Source organism: Artemia franciscana, chromosome 9, assembly GCF_032884065.1.
Source record: "Artemia franciscana chromosome 9, ASM3288406v1, whole genome shotgun sequence".
Classification (NCBI taxonomy): Eukaryota; Metazoa; Arthropoda; class Branchiopoda; order Anostraca; family Artemiidae; genus Artemia; species Artemia franciscana.
Genome location: NC_088871.1, coordinates 20,542,573 through 20,560,123, shown reverse-complemented (window position 1 = coordinate 20,560,123; position 17,551 = coordinate 20,542,573). Strand labels below are relative to the sequence as shown.

General features: G+C 35.3%; 2 protein-coding genes across 2 annotated transcripts in view; one reads left to right on the top strand and one right to left on the bottom strand.

Annotated features, from left to right (window-relative positions):
- Positions 1-4,731, bottom strand: part of LOC136031121 (homer protein homolog 2-like) — a 47,012-nt gene extending 42,281 nt beyond the window's left edge. The window contains exon 1 of the mRNA XM_065710438.1: positions 4,680-4,731. Within this exon, the coding sequence (XP_065566510.1) occupies positions 4,680-4,684 (5 nt within the window). The 5' untranslated portion in view covers positions 4,685-4,731. The remainder of the gene's footprint in view (positions 1-4,679) is intronic.
- A 2,742-nt stretch (positions 4,732-7,473) lies between these two features.
- Positions 7,474-17,551, top strand: part of LOC136031120 (queuine tRNA-ribosyltransferase catalytic subunit 1-like) — a 43,281-nt gene continuing 33,203 nt past the window's right edge. The window contains exons 1-2 of the mRNA XM_065710437.1: positions 7,474-7,725; positions 16,494-16,583. Coding sequence (XP_065566509.1) covers positions 7,603-7,725; positions 16,494-16,583 — 213 coding nt within the window. The 5' untranslated portion in view covers positions 7,474-7,602. The remainder of the gene's footprint in view (positions 7,726-16,493; positions 16,584-17,551) is intronic.

The following is a 17,551-nucleotide window of genomic DNA, read 5'->3' as shown; positions in this document are numbered from 1 at the left end:
AAGTAGAAGACATGTGGGAGTTAGTGAAAAATAAGTTGTTGGACACTGTCAATAACTTGAGAACTCTCCTCTTTGTGACCAGATAGGGCTGGCTACCTAATTAAGTTCAAAGCTGCAAGGATCAAAGTTTTAGCACTGTCCAGAAAATTGACATAGAACTACAAGGAGGTCATTGTGGCAACCTCAAAAACCAACCCCAAAAGGTTCTGGAAATATGCCTCTACACATAAGCCTGGTGGGCAAATGGTTACTGAAGTGGTTTGTAATGGAATACAGTTAGATAAACCCCCAAAAATTGCTGATGCCTTGAATCACCAGTTTATGTCAGAATTTACACCTACAGACACTGCCCCTACCCCACCACATAATTAATACTCAAGTGTCTCCAATTATAGGTGATAAGGCTGAGTTTGAGTCTTGGATTAAAAGTTTAATCCAAGTAAGTCTGTTGGGCCAGATGGCATTCATCTACAACTCTTAAAAGAAGCTCATGCCCAATTTGTACTGCCACTCTCACAGCTGTTCCAAAAGTCTATTGATGCCAAAGTCATACAATTAGACTGGATAGTTGCATGTATCTCACCAATACATAAAGGAGGTGACAGGGCCAAAGCTCCTAATTATTGGCCAATCAGTATTACATCTGATGTTGGGAAAACCTAGAAGACAATGTAAATGCTGCTGTTCTTAAACATTTGGCACAAATAACCTTCCATCAAAACATCAACATGGATTCTAAAAAGGTGCATCAGTTAAAAAAAAAAACTTGATTGACTTATATAATTACAAAATTAAGCTCCTTGACCAAAGTCTTACAGTTGATATGTAGACTTTGCTAAAGCTTTTGATAAAGTTTGTCATTCAAGGCTCCAGTTGAAACTGAAGGCAATAGGTATTGAAGAGGGTATTGCAGACTGGATTATGTCTTTCTTGAAGGAAAGAAAGCAGCAGATCAGAGTTTTTGGTGAAGGTGGTGCAGCTTTCTATTCTAAAATAGGAAAGGTCTTAAGTGGGGTGCCACAAGGAACTGTTTTGGGACCTACACTCTTCAATATGCACATTAAAATTCTCCAAAAAACAGGACAAATAAACCAAGCCTACATGCTGATGATCAAAAATCATTGGTCCTTTTGACAAACAGCAGGGTGTAGCCTCAATAATCTCTAATCTAGATTGCTTTTGCAAATGGGCCAATATACAGAGGCTTGAGTTTAACATTAAAAAATTAAAGGTTTTCCATTTTGGAAAAAATAACCCATGATGGTAATATTTAATGTTATCAAATTGTAGTGATAGACATCTGATTTCCAAGAGTACCTCTGAAAGAGGTTTGGGGGTTGTTGTGACTGATGACCTCAAATTCAATTGCCAAACCCATGCTCCAATAGTAGGGGCTAACCAGACTCTTAATATCATGAAGCAAACAATCACTAGTAAGTCTAAGTAGATCCCCAGCAATAGTGAGTAAACCCTATAAAAAGCCTGATGAGACCTAGATTAGAGTATGGAATGTTTGTTGCCATACCAATTAATAAATCAGACCAGATGGCTCTCAAACCTGTTCAAAGAAAGGCAACAAGATGTAGGCTATAAAGGGTCTCAAAGATAAAGAGTATGGATTTTGACTCCAAAGTCTGAAGCTAACAGCTCTGACCTACTGTTGATGCAGAGGTAGGCCTTATATGATAATGACCCATAAGTGTCTGATGACAAAGATATGCTCAAACCTGCCTGGTTGTCAAGTACCAGAGGCCATTCAGAAAAGTTGATCTACAAGCATGTCAAGACTAGAAAAAGAAAGAACTTCTTCTACAATTGAATCATAGGTCTATGGAATGTCCTAAGCAAGAAGACAGTGGGATCAACAACAATTGATAGTTTCAAATCAAATCTTAACAAGGACTGGGTGACAAAACCATGTCTCACTCAATGGGATTTGACTGCAGCCCCATCATCACTAACTAGCATAGACTGGATTTGTCTATAGGCTATTGTAAGCAAGTGAGATTTAAGGAAGATTTTCTTTTAAAAAGAAGTAGAAACCATCAGAAACAATGTTAATTTTGCTACAACATTGATTTGGAGGGGACAAAAGGGGCTAATATTTACCCTTCTAATCAGTGGTAGGCCAAATTTATTATTCATAGGTCAGGGTTTGAATAGTGGTGGCTTTAGCTGAGAGTGGAGAGAGGGTTCAGTCACATGCACACAACATCTAAAGAATAACCATTAGCTCTAAGAATATCACTAAGACTCAATAGCCAAAAAAAAAGTTAGACAAGAAAAAAAATCACTGGGGTTGGAAACCCAGAATTATCCCATTATCTCAGATTAGTAGAAATTTAGGTAAAATTCTAGTTAATTGACTTCTTGCTATCTCAGAAAGGGTTTAGGTTAGGAAAATGAAACTTTCAGGGATGAATCTACAGACTAAAGTATGTCCTGGGAAGGTATTTTGAAACAACTACCTCCACTCCTTCTCCCTCTAGAGGGCCCTGACCTTTGATGACCTTTACAAATATGTGTGTTATAAAAGTGAAACCTTGCAAAATAAATATTCTGCTTAACTGAAGTACAACAAAATTGTTTTCAGCTTCATAACCTTGGTCAATTCCATTTTATAAGGTTTTAAAATATGCAAATACATTTTCTAAATTTTGAAAAAAAAATTGCTATGGCTCAAGATTCTACTCAAATAACAGTAATTGCATTTTCAGAAACAAAAGGCAGAGAAAAAGCAACTAGTAACAGAAAATTAAGGTAAAATGTTGTTTTCTGAAAATTTCAATATGTGACCTGTCATGTAGGCAATTTTCAGGGCCCTCTAGAGGGAGAAAGAGTGTAGGTGGGTACTTTAAAATACCTTCCCGGGACATGCTTTAGCCTGTAGACCCATCCCTGAAGGTTTTGTTTTCCTAACCTAAACTCTTTCTGAGATAGCAAAAAGTCAATTAACTAGAATTTTACCGAACTTTATCTGTTTTCTTCTTTTTGTTAATTGATAATGATAAAACTCTAAGAACTGTCAATGTGTGGCCATTGTAGAAACTTCAGTGAAAAATTAACCATTAAATATACACCACTTAGATGCTTTCAGAGTGGCTGGGTATTATATTTTCAAATCAGCATATTTTACCAATTTAGCACATATTAAAAAATTGGCACAAAGTGGGGGCATTCCACTTTCACAATAGCAAGGCCAGAAATCAAAATCTGTAAACTTTATTCTTTTTTGATAACTGCCATAACAAGATATATGAATCTGTCAATGAAGTCAGTTATAATTTTTAAACGGCTCATAAGGATTTTCATATCATGTTCCAGGTGGAATGTCCTAAGCAAGAAGACAGTGGGATCTACAACAATTGATAGTTTCAAATTAAATCTTGACAAGAACTGGGTGACAAAACCATGTCTTGCTCAATGAGATTTAACTGCAGTCCCATCATCACTAACTAGAATACACTAGATTTGTCCATAGGCTATTGTAAGCAAGTGTGATTTAAGGTAGATTTTCTTTTTAAAAGAGTTAGAAACCCATCAAAAACAATATTAATTTTGCTACAACATTGATTTGGAGGGGACAAAAGGGGCTAATATTTACCCTTCTAATCAGCAGTAGGCCTAATTTATTATTCATAGGTCAGGGTTTGAACAGTGGTTGCTTTAGATAAGAGTAGAAAGAGGGTTCAGTCACATACACACAGCATCTAAAGAATAACCATTAGCTCTAAGAATATCACTAAGACTCACTAGCCAAAAAATGGTAGACAAGAAAAAAAATTACTGGGGTTGGAAACCCAGAATTACCCCATCATCTCAGATTAGTAGAACTTTATCTGTTTTCTTCTTTTTGTTAATTGATAATGATACTGATAAAACTCTAAGAACCATCAATGTGTGGCTGTCGTAGAAATTTCAGTGAAAAATTAACCATTAAATATACGCCACTTAGATGCTTTTAGAGTGGCTGGGTATTGCATTTTCAAATCAGCATATTTTACCAATTTAGCCCATATTGAAAAATTGGCACAAAGTGGGGGCATTCCATTTTCACAATAGCAAGGCCAGAAATCAAAATCTGTAAACTTTATTCTTTTTTGATAACTGCCATAACAAGATATATGAATCTGTCAATGGAGTCAGTTATAATTTTTAAAAGGCTTGTAAGGATTTTCATATCATGTTCCAGGTGGAATGTCCTAAGCAAGAAGACAGTGGGATCCACAACAATTGATAGTTTCAAATTAAATCTTGACAAGAACTGGGTGACAAAACCATGTCTCGCTCAATAAGATTTAACTGCAGCCCCATCATCACTAACTAGAATACACTAGATTTGTCCATAAGCTATTGTAAGCAAGTGTGATTTAAGGTAGATTTTCTTTTTAAAAGAGTTAGAAACCCATCAAAAACAATGTTAATTTTGCAACAATATTGATTTGGAGGGGACAAAAGGGGCTAATATATACCCTTCTAATCAGCGGTAGGCCTAATTTATTATTCATAGTTCAGGGTTTGAACAGTGGTGGCTTTAGCTGAGAGTGGAAAGAGGGTTCAATCACGTACAAACAGCATCTAAAGAATAACCATTAGCCCTAAGAATATCACTAAGACTCACTAGCCAAAAAAATGGTAGACAAGAAAAAAAATTACTGGGGTCGGAAACCCAGAATTACCCCATTATCTCAGATTAGTAGAACTTTATCTGTATTCTTCTTTTCGTTAATTGATAATGATACTGATAAAACTATAAGAACCGTCAATGTGTGGCCGTCGTAGAAATTTCAGTGAAAAATTAACCATTAAATATACGCCACTTAGACGCTTTTAGAGTGGCTGGGTATTGCATTTTCAAATCAGCATATTTTACCTATCTATTTTACCGTTGTCTGTATATCTATTTTACCGATTTAGTGCATAATAAAAAATTGGCACAAATTGGGGGCATTCCGCTTTCACAATAGCAAGGCCAGAAGTCAAAATCTGTACACTTTATTCTTTTTTGATAACTGCCATAACAAGATATTTGAATCTGTCAATGAAGTCAGATGGGATTTTCATATCGTAGAAAAAATTCAGATGTATTATTTAGAAACACTAAAGCAATAATTCCACTATTTACATTTGGGGTGTAGGCATTTTGAATGTTACATATAAACATTTTCTTTGCACGAACTGCAGATATAGTTGGATTTTATTTTTTTGCTTGGAGGGATATTCTCAGCCGAAAGCCCCCTATAAAAATCTTAGGAGTAACTTTCACTAGTGACTGTAGTTTCAGTGCCCATATTAATTTAACCGTCCACAAGCCTAATACAAGCCTTCAGACACTTACCAAAATGAGGCGTTTTGGGTGTGATACTAAAAGCCTTCTCCATGCCTACACATGTTATGTTCGCCCGTTGCTCGAGTACGCGTGCCCGGTGTGGGGTCCATCTGCTATCCGCACAGCGTACCTATTACGCGACATAGAGTGCGTCCAGAAAAGAGCAACAAGGATTATACTCCGAGACCGTGGCATACCCTACGATCAAGCCCTCGCTAAATTAAATTTATCTCCACTTAAAGTCCGGCTGGAACACCTTATTCACCAATTTGGAAAATTCATCCTAGCCAATAAGAGCCACCGATCTTTACTACCCGAACCAGCCCCTCTTAATAGCCGAACTCGATTACGAAATCAACTTGTACCCCCTAAAGTACGAACCAATCGATACGCAAACTCATTTGTGCCTTTTTTCACATCAGTTTTTAATGCTGAGTTGTAGTGTGTAATTTTTGTTTAAATGTATGATTTTTGTGAAAAAACTGAATTTAGCTCTATGTTACGATAGTTTTTAAATATACCGATCTCTCTCTCTCTCTCTCTCTCTCTCTCTCTCTCTCTCTCTCTCTCTCTCTCTCTCTCTCTCTCTCTCTCTCTCTCTCTCTCTCTCTCTCTCTCTCTCTCTCTCTCTCTCTCTCTCTCTCTCTCTCTCTCTCTCTCTCTCTCTCTCTCTCTCTCTCTCTCTCTCTCTAGAGTCGCACATGACCTTTGAGACCTGAAAAAAGAATAACAAGATTATAAGCTCTCCTGCTGCTTTGATGTGGCTCCGACTTAGTCCACTTTTTTTGCAAAAAATTATCACTTCACTTTTTTTGCAAAAGTCTCACTTAGCAAGAGGAATATTTTCCTCGTCACCATCTGATGGTCTCTTGTTCGTTATCTTCTTAATTCTAATGTCTAAAAAACTGTAATCACTGACATCAACACTCTCTTTGGCGAAGGCCAGATCGTTCGTATCACCCTTGCTAGTTGTTAGGTCTCCATCTTTGTTTTGTAGAATGTTGAGGATGTCCTTTTATGTAAATAGTCTTTGTCTTGTTCATATCATCGCTCCGGTTCGTCAGTTGCTTCATAGGAGACCAGGTTCTTACTGTAAAGGATCTTTTCCGGCTCAAAACGAAAGAAATCGGAATTACCAAACAAAAATACTAATAAGGGTCCATTAAGAGTAAAAATACTTTCTTTTGAATGTAGGACACTTAAATAAGTTGAAACGAAAGCAATTGTTTTCTAAAAAGATCGTAAAATTACAAGTTGACTTCTATGCAAAGCCATAAAAAAGCTACACAGACTGCAGGGTGGGGTCTGTCGAACTTAAAAGCCCAATATTTAGGCACCTGTAATAAATTTTGAAACGTTCTTTTGCCAAGGTTTAGAATTCAACTGATTCGAAGGATACACGGCACATAAGCCTCTTAGCATAACCTTGTCGTAAAAGATGATTATAAAACTGAGAACTAGGGTCTGAAACACCCATCCTATCATTTAGGGCTTAAACACATCGAAATCAAGTTTGGAAAACGTTGAAATACCACGAAGGTACCATTACTTTTTAAATATGGTGTCTTTGAGGTAAGGCAACCCTTAAACCTCACGCTCTTAAAGAAGATTAATGTTTTTTCTCCTTAAATTTGTCAAACACTGCTGTAAGATCATGCTTCCAAGAGCTGCCACCTTCTTTTTTGAAGTAAGTCACTTTAGTGAACTGGAAAATAAGTGGAAAATTTTTTTCAGGTGGACTGGATGGGAAAATTCCAAGGTGAAGCAACAGTGGACGTGGAATCATTCTGGTTTGGCGTTAGCCATTACAAAGACATGCTCAGTTGCATGCTTTTGTTGCAAACTCTTTCAATTTTGGCCTTACTGATCAGCTAAGTCTTTATCAAGAAAGTGTTTTCTGCCATGAATGATAAGCACAATATTCAAAACAGGATGCAGCTAAAAAGTGTTTAACTCTTTTGTGACCACCCAACTATTGCTGAATTGCCAGAGCAGGTATTGCACCGAAACCTGTCACTAAAGGCTTAACTTTACCAATTTTGAGTTCTTGCTGTCTGAAAGGCACACAATTTGCACCCAAACTGGTAATATTGTCTCTGAGTTCCTCATTCTTTTTCTCACTTATGCCTGCACTATCTAAGCAAGAATTTCGAACTCCTCCCAAAAAAGAAATGGTGAGAATGCGCTGATTTTCGCATGTCCTGCTGCGCCAACTCTTATCTCACAGCTGGCTGCTCAAATGCCAAATTCAAATTTTAAAAACAAGGAATAATATGGGGCCAACTTTGGTATTTAAGATATTAGCAGAATGCCCAGTAACCAAAGCAAGAGTAGCAAAAATGACACTGCCCCATACTGTAGTAGATACTCCTGTTTTTATGCCTGTTGGGACTCAGGTAAGTAGACCATTAATTTTATTCTAGATTCTTCAAGGAACTAGGCTAGGCCTATGCTTGCCATCATGAATTTCCCCCCAGAAGTGAGGGACAATCCGACAAGGATTGATATATTTATATAAATTCATATAGCTAGTAATAAAGTGAATATACCCCTTGATGTCATTTTTAAGCTCTTTCTAAATTCAATAATTGCTTACAGGGTAAGCTCCATTTTTAACCTTAATAGGCCCCAAACGTTAACTTATTACCTTGTACTTGGTTAGCAGATTAAAATGTAGACTAATAAATGGTGTAAATTTCTAGTTGAGTGACTTCTTGTTATCTTGGAAAGGGGTTAGGTTAGGAAAATGAGACTTTCAAGGATGGGTCTACAGGCTATAGTATGTCCTGGGAAGGTATTTTGATGTAGGCTACCTACCACGACTCCTTCTGCCTCTAGAGAGCCCTTACCTTTGGTGACCTTTAAAAATATGTGTGTTATAAAAGTGAAACCTTGCAAAATAGATCTTCTGCTTAAATGGAGTACAACAAAATTGTTTTCAGCTTAACAACTTTGCTAAATCCCAATTTATAAGGTTTTGAAAATATGCAAATACATTTCCTAAATTCTGAAAAAAAAAACTTTGATATGGCTCAAAATTCTACTCAAATAACAGGAATTGCATTTTCAGAACTAAAGACAGGTAAAATTCTGGTTAATTGACTTTTTGCTGTCTCAAAAAGAGGTTAGGATAGGAAAATGAAAGTTTTGGAGATGGGTCTACAGGCTCCTGGGAAGTCTCTAACTGGGCTACTCTAACTCTGTCCACCTTCTCCTAATGAACTAAGTTAGGACACTAGTTTACAGCTAGGCCTACCAAAAAGAAAATACTAGCCTTTGAAATTCTAAAACTGCTTAAAAGTCATAAAATACTTGTATCATTCCTGAAAATGTTTCATTTAACTTTACTGCCACTCCCAAACTTAAACTTTTGCTTTTTTGCCATTAAATATATTTAAAAAGGGGGATGTATAGCAAAATGAAAGAACATATATAATTTGAGCTATATAGGGCAAAGGCACTGATTATTTTATTTATTTATTTAGTAATACCAAAATATGTTAAGCTCTATCAAGCTTGTCACACTAAACATTATAAAAAAAATTATGACAATGCTGACAACATAGTACACACATACAAATCTATGAAAAATAACATAGCCTACTATGAAGACATAAAGGTCACAAAATGACTAATACAAAGAAAAAAAAATATCCTTAAGACAGATGTGTTAAGACCTAGTATGGAAATCTGTAGAGGCTAAACTACTTTTGAAAGACTTTACCATGATAGTTGCAACTGTTTCTGATGGAAGTCCATTCCAAGTCTTCCACCCTTGGCTAGATAAAGAGTTTTGGCCTAATCTTTTCTATGAACATGGTGGATATATTTTGTGTTGGTGTTGAGGGGTACTGCTGTGTTCTGTAAAAGTGAGAAGCAAAATGTATATATTAGATTAGCTCCATCAAATTAGAACTAAGATTAGGCAACTGTAGTCTTTGCATTCTTTGGTGGTATGTTAGATGTCTCAGGTAAGGTATGAGTTTGGTGGCCCTACATTGCACTTTCTCTATCTCTCTTGTTAAAGGGATACCATACTGATGAGCAATACTCAGATATCAGATGCACAGTGGATACATAAAGTGAAATCAATGACTGAAGATTAAAAATGTATGCTATAGATGTAATAATTAGTAATTTGCCTTATAGGTGATACCCAGTAGATGTTTATCAAGTTTGGACAAAAAATTATTGAGTATTTTTAATTGAATATTGATTGAATATTGATTTTTAATTGAAATTGAATATTTAATTGAATAATTGAATATTGAGACTTGAATCAAAGCAAACCCCAAGGTCTCAAAAATTCTCTTTGCTTGAAATTGATTTACCATTAACAAAGCAATGGTAATGTTGAGAGAGTCTACACAAACAGTGCTCAGTATTGTACTTTGTTTTGTTTATGAACATAGAGTTTTCCATAGACCACCAGTACAGAGCAAACAAATCCTCTTGAAGGAAAGAAATCTCATGTTTATTCATGACTGACCTGTAACTTTCACATCATCTGTGAACATTCTTATGGTCAAATTCTTAATAACTCGTGGCAAATCAATGATGAAAAGACAGAAGAGTACCAACCCAAGACAACTGCCCTGCAGAACTCCACTTGTGACAGACATAGTTGATGACAAAGCATCACCTGCTCCTGTAGTGATTATGATTGCTTTGCTAGTGCTTGTGTTTATTCTTGCATGTGTGCTATGCTTGCTTGTATTGCTTACTTTTCTTTATAGGAGCTTGGGTCAAATGAATGCATTAGTCACAATTGTTACATGGTGTCAGGAGTGGGATCTTGGTATTGAAATCTAACAGCACTATGAAAGTCCAACAGCCATCCATCAACTGGGATGCCACATCCTTGGCAGATAAATAGAATCAATTTGAACAGCATGCCCAATTGAGGCTTTTAGGACTGCTGACAAAAAACACAGACAAATCTCAGTGTGCCTACCTGCTTATCTGGATGGGAGAAAAGGGACAAGAGATCTTCAATACTTTCAAAATGGAAAAAAGTGAAGCCAACAAAATTTAACCCCTTATCAAATACTTTAAAGACTGTAAGCCCAAAGAACACTGTGTTTGCAAGATACATCTTCTAGAAGCAGGACCAACTAGAAAACATAAGTATTGAAAGGTACATCACAGAATTAAAAACATTGGCAAAACCATGTCTATACATAGAACAAGATGAAATGATTTGTGAATGAATTGTCTGTGGAATTTGAAACGAAGCTGTTTGATAGATACTGTTAGTAGAGTGTGACTCATTAACTCTTGAGACTGCAGTTTCAAGATGTAGAACCTACAAAACAACCCAAGCTCAGCTTAGACCATCCAGTGGGAGTAAACCAATATCTATCAAAAAGGAAGTTGATGCAATTACATATGGTCAAAAGCTTGAATAGCATCTGAAATCAGAATGCTTCTTCTAATGACCACCCCAAGGGTAGAAAATGCTATTTTTATGGTGGATCTTACTTGACCAGTCATGCATGTCTAGCAAAGGGGAAAATATGTACACAGTGCAAGAAGCCAAACCATTTTGGAAGGGTCTGTTGCAGCAACAAAAAAAACATAAACACCATTGACATAGAAAATTAGTAATTTAGAGAGACAGTCAATGATCAGAAAACAATTTTCCTGAATACCATTGACAAAGGTAGTGGTAAAGATGAAGCCCTTGCCCTGCTGACCTTAAAAAACCAACTTTCAGTCAACTTCAAAATTGACACAGGAGCCAAGTGAATTTCGTTCCCAAAAATATTTTTGACAAGCTTGAACCAAAACCAAATCTGCAACCAACTAATCAGCAACTGACAAGCTACTGTGGTGCTAGGATCCCCATCCTTGGCACTTGTGATCTTACCTGTAGCCACAAAAAGTATCCTAGGGGTGCTCACAGTGCATAATCAGATTCAGCATACCAGAAAACCCTACTGTAAAGGTTTTAAGCTCCTATATACAAAAATGTGGAATTTTGCAATTTTTGCCAGAAGACAGATCATGGATGCTTGTTTATTAATTTATTTTTTAAGCTCCTATATACAAAAATGTGGAATTTTGCAATTTTTGCCAGAAGACAGATCATGGATGCTTGTTTATTAATTTATTTTTGCCAAGTGTGATTGAATCAAAATAACAGTCTTAGAAGGTTGGCAGTGGGGCATTTGAGTGGAAATTAAAAGTTCTATTGTCCTTTTAAGTGACCAAAAGATTAGTGGGTAACTGACCCTTCTCCATTTCACCTTTTTCCCTGAAGTTATCTGATCAGAGTTTTAAGATAGTCATTTTGTTCAGTATAGTTTAAAGATTATACAATTAAGTCTTTAGGAGTAAAATGACCCCCCCCCGTGTCTGTGGGGAGAGGAATGTAAGTTATGAAATTTGTTCATTGTTTGCATATAGTATTTGTTATTGGGATCCATACAGGCATTTTCGGTGGAGGGATTTTGTGCTTGGGGTGGATTTCCATAGGGAGGATCTTCTTTGGCGAGGAATCTTTCTGGGGGTGAATTTTCTGGGGAAAACTTTGCACTGGGGAAATTTGGCCAAATTTCTATACGAAATTCTTTTTGACTGTCTTATATTCTCTTTGCCAAATTTACGTTACAGTTTTTTGCTTCAACTATCTGAATAGTGTTTTATGTGTTTATACATTAAAGAAGGTTAAAGAGAAATGAAGAAACAAAGTAAAAAGAATAGGCATATTGAATGTACCAGGATCTGCCTACAAGCACTCCCCAAGTATTTCAACACCTATTAAATTGAGTTCCTAGTTACATTGAAAACAGGTAATTTTTTTGTTCTGTTGAATTTGTAAGATAAGACATTCTGATTTCAGAATATTGGAGTTTTCTGCACGTTTCTGATAAAAGTTCAAATTTCTATTCAAACAGTAAGATTCCTAGATGTTTTTCCTACATACTGAAATCCTTTTCAAACCAAAAGTCTTTAAATTAAGCCTTCCAGAGTAGTTTTCTTTTTCTTTTTACAAAAATCATCATATCATCTGTGTCTATACCCTATCTGCCAATTAGGGAGGGGGGGGGGGGGCTGGTAAAGTGAAGTGACAACCTTTTATAAAATGATATAAGTAAATATTTTTGAATTTTCTAAGGTTGTGTTCCAAATTTTTTAGTTTTCTTTTGAGTAGATATATATATATATATATATATATATATATATATATATATATATATATATATATATATATATGGTGATTTGTACAAGCAAATTGTGGGAATTCCCATGGGGGGGGGGGAATGCCAGCCCATTTATAGCTGACTTGTTTTTAAGTCAACTAGAATATAAATATATGATGGATAAGAATAATCCAATTAATTTAAAACATGCTTTGTCAAATAATAAAAGATATTTAGATGATATTTTGGTTTTAAATTGTAAGGATTTCATTGATATTTCTAAAAATATATATCCATCAGAGCTTATTCTTGAGCCTAGTCATGGCGTGGTCATGAAGATCATTTCTTAGATTTAAATATTAATATTCGTGATAATAATAAATTAAGTTTTAAAATGTATAATAAAACGGATGATTTTGATTTTGAAGTGATTAGTTTCCCATTTCCTGAAAGTAATATACACTCAAATATCACATATTCAGCGTTTTTCCACAGTTACTTCGTTATACAAGGATTTGTAGTAATTATATTGATTTTAAAAATAGATGGAAAATCTTAAGCCAAAAATTGATATCAAGAAGTTTTTCTGCAAATAAATTAACTTGGCAATTTAAAAAATTTAGTTTTCTTTATAACGAACTTTTAAATAAATATCAAAAGAATTATCTAGAAATACTTAAAGAAATTTTCAACTAATTTCGGAGGTTCGAGAAATGTTGTCGCAGCGCCATTTATTTTGAATTGTGTTTCTAATTGAGCGGATTTTCTTAAAAATTAGCAACATGGTAAAGATGAATTCTATAATTGTTTAGTTCATTCAGGTTTTTTTGCAATGTGTTAATATTTTCGATTTGGTAAAATTTATAATATTTAGTTTACCTATTGTTGCTAAAGGGATGGATATATTAACAGGATAAGCTTGTTTTGGTTTTACTTTTTTGTTTTATATTTGCTGTTTTTTTTCTTTCATAGGCATATATTTTGGGGGTGATACCTGACGCGGGGATGCCATGGATATTCTGTGGTAGCCACAACACTGTGCTGGGTAGAGAATTTAGAGTGGCGAAAGCCTATATAGGCCAGTGTATTCTCCTGATGTGCCCTTATGTTGGGTGTTGCCTCTGAATTATTTGTCTATATTATTTTTTCTATTGTTTGGTAAATGACGACTTATACTTATTGACGACATGACTGCCTGTCCATGGATTATTCTTTATGGTTGATTGTGTGTGGCTATGCTGTTTGACCTATGTGATTGTATGGATGAGTAGGGTTAAGGCCTCATTCAAATGCTGGTCTATATTAATCACTAATTTAGGAAAACAGTCTTCCTTTTCTCCTTCTGTCTCTCTTTTTTTTTTTTTTGTATTTGTGCTGTTGCATTGGTGATTTCTCTTTTCATGATATATATATATATATATATATATATATATATATATATATATATATATATATATATATATATATATATATATGACTTGAGCTATAGATTTGTACATTAGAGGGAGGGGGAATGTAATGTGAAGCACCCTTAGGAATGATACAAGTAAGTACTATATTCACTCACCTTTATATTTTATAGCAACTGGGACTTTTTAGGACTAATAAACATCTAATGGAGTCAATATGAAGTTTTACAGTACAACTAAGGCTTTTCAAGATTCATCCTGGTTGGTCACAACAAGTCACAAATTTTTATAAAAATTAGAATATCTCCATTTCATGTCAATTTTACTATTGCTGTTGTAAATTTTTTGTACTGTTGTAAATATAATTTGCTGTAAATATGTACTATTTTTGTTGTAAGATGTTGCCATTTTTGCAAGATTATGTTTTGTTCCTTCTTGCAATGTTTAGGAAATCATAGATGCCAATTTGCTCTTAACTTGAAAATCTATGTGGGTGGTGTTGGCTGAGTGGTGTTCACTTGATAAAACCCTGGGCAGCTTATGCATTGGAGGGAAATTTATTGACTTATTAGCTCATACAGACAACGTTGTGAAAAATAACAGTCATGAACGTCTCTTACAAATAGATACAAACAAGCTAGTGTCAGTAATCAAAACCTTTGGAATGGTTGTCAACACAGCCAAAGGAAGGTCATTTGGGTGTCTAAAGACTATGCATACAGAGCCGTATAGCTGACCATAAAAGGAGAGCAAATCGAAAATGCAGAATCTTTTGTCTACTCTGGCACTCTTTTAACATCTAGTAATGTTTGTCCAAAATTGATTAAGCATAGACTTAGCCTGGTTAATCAGCAGATTGAAGAGCCTATTGTCAATCGGGAAAAGCAAATTACAATCAAAATTACTGAAGGTCTGACTCATCAACTCTCTCATAATCCCCATTGCTATACTTGCAAGTGAAACTTGCAAACCTGCAAGGATCACCTACATTGACTGAGTATCCAATGAAGACTTCTGTAAACTTCTTCACTAGTCGTGCACTATCTTAAACCAAATTAGAAGTCAGTAATTCCGCTGGGTTGGTCATACCCAATGAATGGCGTCAAGTCACCTGCCAAAAATCACATTTGAAGGACAGGTACATGGCACACAGCCTCAAGGACAACCTCACAAGAGATGGTACAATAACTTCAGTGGCCAGAACTTCCCCCATCTCCTACGTCTATTACAAGATAGAACCAAATACCATTGCTATATTCAACAACTTGTGAGAAGAGAAGAAGCCCCAATACAGCTACAGAGGCTGAATGGGATAAAAGTCAGGTGTATCTACCTTGCTCTGAAGTCAAGGCCATGTTATTTGACCTGTCTCAAACAGAAACATATTTAGGGGCATGCATAGCTTGAAGATTTACAAGGTACAGTTTATAAACTTTTCCTTGCTCACAACAAAAAGCTATGTCAGAAAGCACACAAGGGGATAAATCTTGGTGACCAAGACATTGATGACAATGTATTAGCTGTTGATGCTTTTCACTACCAAAGAGCTTTACTTTATGCTATCTTGTCCATGTTTGAGGTCTGTGGTTATTTGAAGCTGGCTCTGGCAAATGGCAGAATATATGGTACAAAATATCTTACAACTTTTGTTTTTTAAATTTTTAGTTCTTTTAAAAAAATATTCTAAAAATAAGAAATTAGTGGCAACTGCAAAAGGATTATACCATGATCAAAGTGTATAGAGGTACAAGTCATGAGAGTGCCTCCTCCTGCTGTGGACGGGTTCTCTGGAGAATCCACCCCCCACCCTGTAGACAATCACCCCCAAAAATTTCCCTCTCCCTTCACATAAAAATTGATCAGCCAAAGGAGACTTGTGGAAAAAGAACGAATAAGCAAAGGGATATGGCAATGTTTTACTTGTACTGAAAAATCCACATAGAATAGATAGGAGAGAATACTGTGTAATAATATTGATTTAATATTTGTACATATTAATTGTTTTATTTTTTATATTGAATATGGTTTTCTGTTATATTATTTTTAGTAAAAAAATATAATTTATATTTCCTTTGTTTTGTGTTCATGGGGGAGGGGGTCCACTGTCATTACAGCGTAATATAAAGACTAGAAAACAATTATTCTAAAATCATGGTTGCAGCAATAGTTGTAACTTAGTAAAGAGCAAACCATGACCACTAGCAACCAAGAATTTAAAAGTCTGGTTGAGAAATAAAGTGTCAAGGGAAGAAAAATGCTACTTATAGCTGATTCAAGAATGACAACTATTATTTTGATTAATTTTAGTTGCATATTGCTATTTTGAAAACTGATTTCTAGGAATTTATGTAAGAGATTAAAAGGTAAAACAGATTTAAAGGTCTTTAATAAGTTGCTGCTCCTGACTGTACAACCTTGACACTAGTTAAGTCTGTGCTAGAATGAACACTATAACTTGTTAGTTATTTTTATTGTATTGTTTTTAGCTTATGAAAATGATGAAATAGCTCGTTTGATTATATTGTATTTTTAAGCAGTATTTTCTCCAAAAATTGATGTAAATATGTGTCACTCTGTTTTATTTATTCTCTTATCCTTTTATCTTTACAGGGTACCATGAAAGGGATTCTGGTTGATCAGCTTTATGATCTGGATTGCAATCTTATTCTAGCCAATACGTACCACTTAGGGATGAGGCCGGTATGTAAATGACCTGACTTTTCCATAGCATAAATAAAACCAAAATGTATAGCCTAAATGTAAAATTGAAATATGCTATACTTTGGAAAATTTCCATGCTATTTTGAAAAACAAATTGTTTTTTTAATAGTGACATACGCAATTTCTTTTTTAGATTAAATTTTGCTAAGAATATTGGAAGCAAACACACATCTGAATTATAACACAACTTGCCTCATGACTTAACTTAAAGTTTCTTGTGACAAAAAAGACAAAGGTGTGTCAAAATTCAGGGTTGAAATGATTTAAAATTTGAGTCAAATCTGAGCTTTTTCTGGGACGTGCTCCTTGGGATAGTCATTGAGAGAATAAATGTCGACAGAAATCAAGGATAAAAATAGGGTACGGGGCCACAGGGTAAAGGTTTGGGGAATAGGGTAAAGTACTGGTATTGGGAAAGAGTATCTCCCAGGGACCTTAGTTTAGAAGGCTTTGTCTTGGTAAAGGGATCACAACTGGTCCAATAATCGGGGGTTTAGGGAACTGTCTAACATTAATGAACTTTCAAACAAACTCCTCCCCCTCAATTACAGCCAAGTGCTCTTAAAAGCTAATAGAACAAATCTCAAATTCCTTCCCGGGCCTCCCAATACAATCCAAAATTCTGTATCTCCTGGCTATTCCAAAACCCATTGTAGTTTACCCAATTTTGTTTCCCAATCATCTCTGGTTTTCTCCGAGGAGACAAAGAGCCTTCCTCCCAAGTTTTTTTGTCCTCTTGCAGTTTGAACCTAACAAACGTAATTATTCCTAAATATTACTGCCCGCCATTGCAGAGTGTATTGCAAATTATGTTTCTTTTTTGAATTTTTTTTATCTCTTTTTCTTCAATTTTTTGTCTTTTTAGCTCTTCTACGGAATGTCACGCTCTCCCTCACAGTTATAGAACTTGCCCCTGTCTGAGAGTTAGAGTTTAATGTTTTGCGTAT